Source organism: Eurypyga helias, unplaced genomic scaffold (genome assembly GCF_000690775.1).
Source record: "Eurypyga helias isolate BGI_N326 unplaced genomic scaffold, ASM69077v1 scaffold32449, whole genome shotgun sequence".
Classification (NCBI taxonomy): domain Eukaryota; kingdom Metazoa; phylum Chordata; class Aves; order Eurypygiformes; family Eurypygidae; genus Eurypyga; species Eurypyga helias.
The window spans coordinates 868-1,999 of record NW_010273241.1 but is presented as its reverse complement, the minus strand read 5'-3'; the positions used below and the strand labels follow the sequence as shown (position 1 = coordinate 1,999).

At 60.8% G+C, this 1,132-nt stretch overlaps 1 protein-coding gene across 1 annotated transcript in view; it reads left to right on the top strand.

The window, feature by feature from the left end:
• Nucleotides 1-852: 852 nt before the first annotated feature.
• The window catches only part of ABHD8 (abhydrolase domain containing 8), a gene marked incomplete at its 3' end in the record, with an annotated part of 630 nt that continues 350 nt past the window's right edge, over nucleotides 853-1,132 (top strand). The window contains exon 1 of the mRNA XM_010159415.1: nucleotides 853-1,128. Coding sequence (XP_010157717.1) covers nucleotides 853-1,128 — 276 coding nt within the window. The remainder of the gene's footprint in view (nucleotides 1,129-1,132) is intronic.

Here is a 1,132-nt window from a genome sequence, read left to right as displayed (position 1 = left end):
GCTTCGCTCTCCGCCGGGCTGGTGGTCCCCGTGTCCGCAGCTCTCTCTCCCAGCACCACCCGAGCCCATCTGGGAGAGCAAATGTCAAGGAATGAGCCTTGGGGACAGCAAGGACAGTGCTACAGCCCCCCCAGCCCGCATGGTACCGGGTGGGGATGTGGGAAGGGGCTTTCCCACCCCCCCAAGCAGGAGCTGGGTCACTCTCCCCCCTCCTCCCCCAGGTTCTCTTGCCCTTTTACTTTCAGCCTTGGTTTGCAGAGAGACTTTAATTAAAACCTTCAGCCCCTGTAATTTCCACCGCTCGTTATTCGCATCGGGGGTTTAGGCTAGAGACACGTATATATATTGAATTGGTGTAAATAATGCATTTTCATAGCTGAATCTTTCCTCAGCTCCATATTTGGTGCCAGAAACAGCATTTTCACTTCAAGCAGTGGGATCCTTCCCAGAGCAGCTCCCTCCTCGGCTGCGTGCCGGGGACCGCGCGGGCCTGCAGCCACGCCAGCGTGCGTCCTGCCGGCTCAGGGACAGGGACGTGGCCCAGACAAAGCTGGATGGGGAGTCCTGGGTCCGTCTCTGACCTGAAACAGGTCAGTTTGGAGGTGGCTGAGGAGGGCTCTGCATTTGGGAGTCACCACATCCGACCCCTGATGCATCCCCAGAGGCACAGTCTGCCCTTGCTTGGGCCACCGTGGCTTTGCCCGGGGCTGGCAGCAAATCAGGGGGACACAGAGATGTCCCCGGTCACCTGAGCCACAACCAGGACCCTCAGCAGGTCCCTGTTGGGTGCTGGAGCTGTGACTGACCTCCCTTTTCCTTCTCCTCACCCCTTGCTTCGTTGCAGGGAGCATAATGCTGAACAGCATCACCGATGGGCTCCTGTGCTGCCTGATGGGCAAGACGACCAACGCCGTGGGGCCGCTGGACAGCGTTGAGTCCAGCAACGGCTACAGCTTCATGGAGGTGAAGCCGGGGAGGATCCTGCGGGTCAGGCACAGCACACCCAACCGCCCAGACCCGGAGGGACCCGAGGAGACCCAGCCCGGGGGGCTGGAACGGGGCACGGTGCACTGCAAGCGCAAGATCACCGTCTACCGCAACGGGCAGCTGGTGATCGAGAACCTGGGGGACG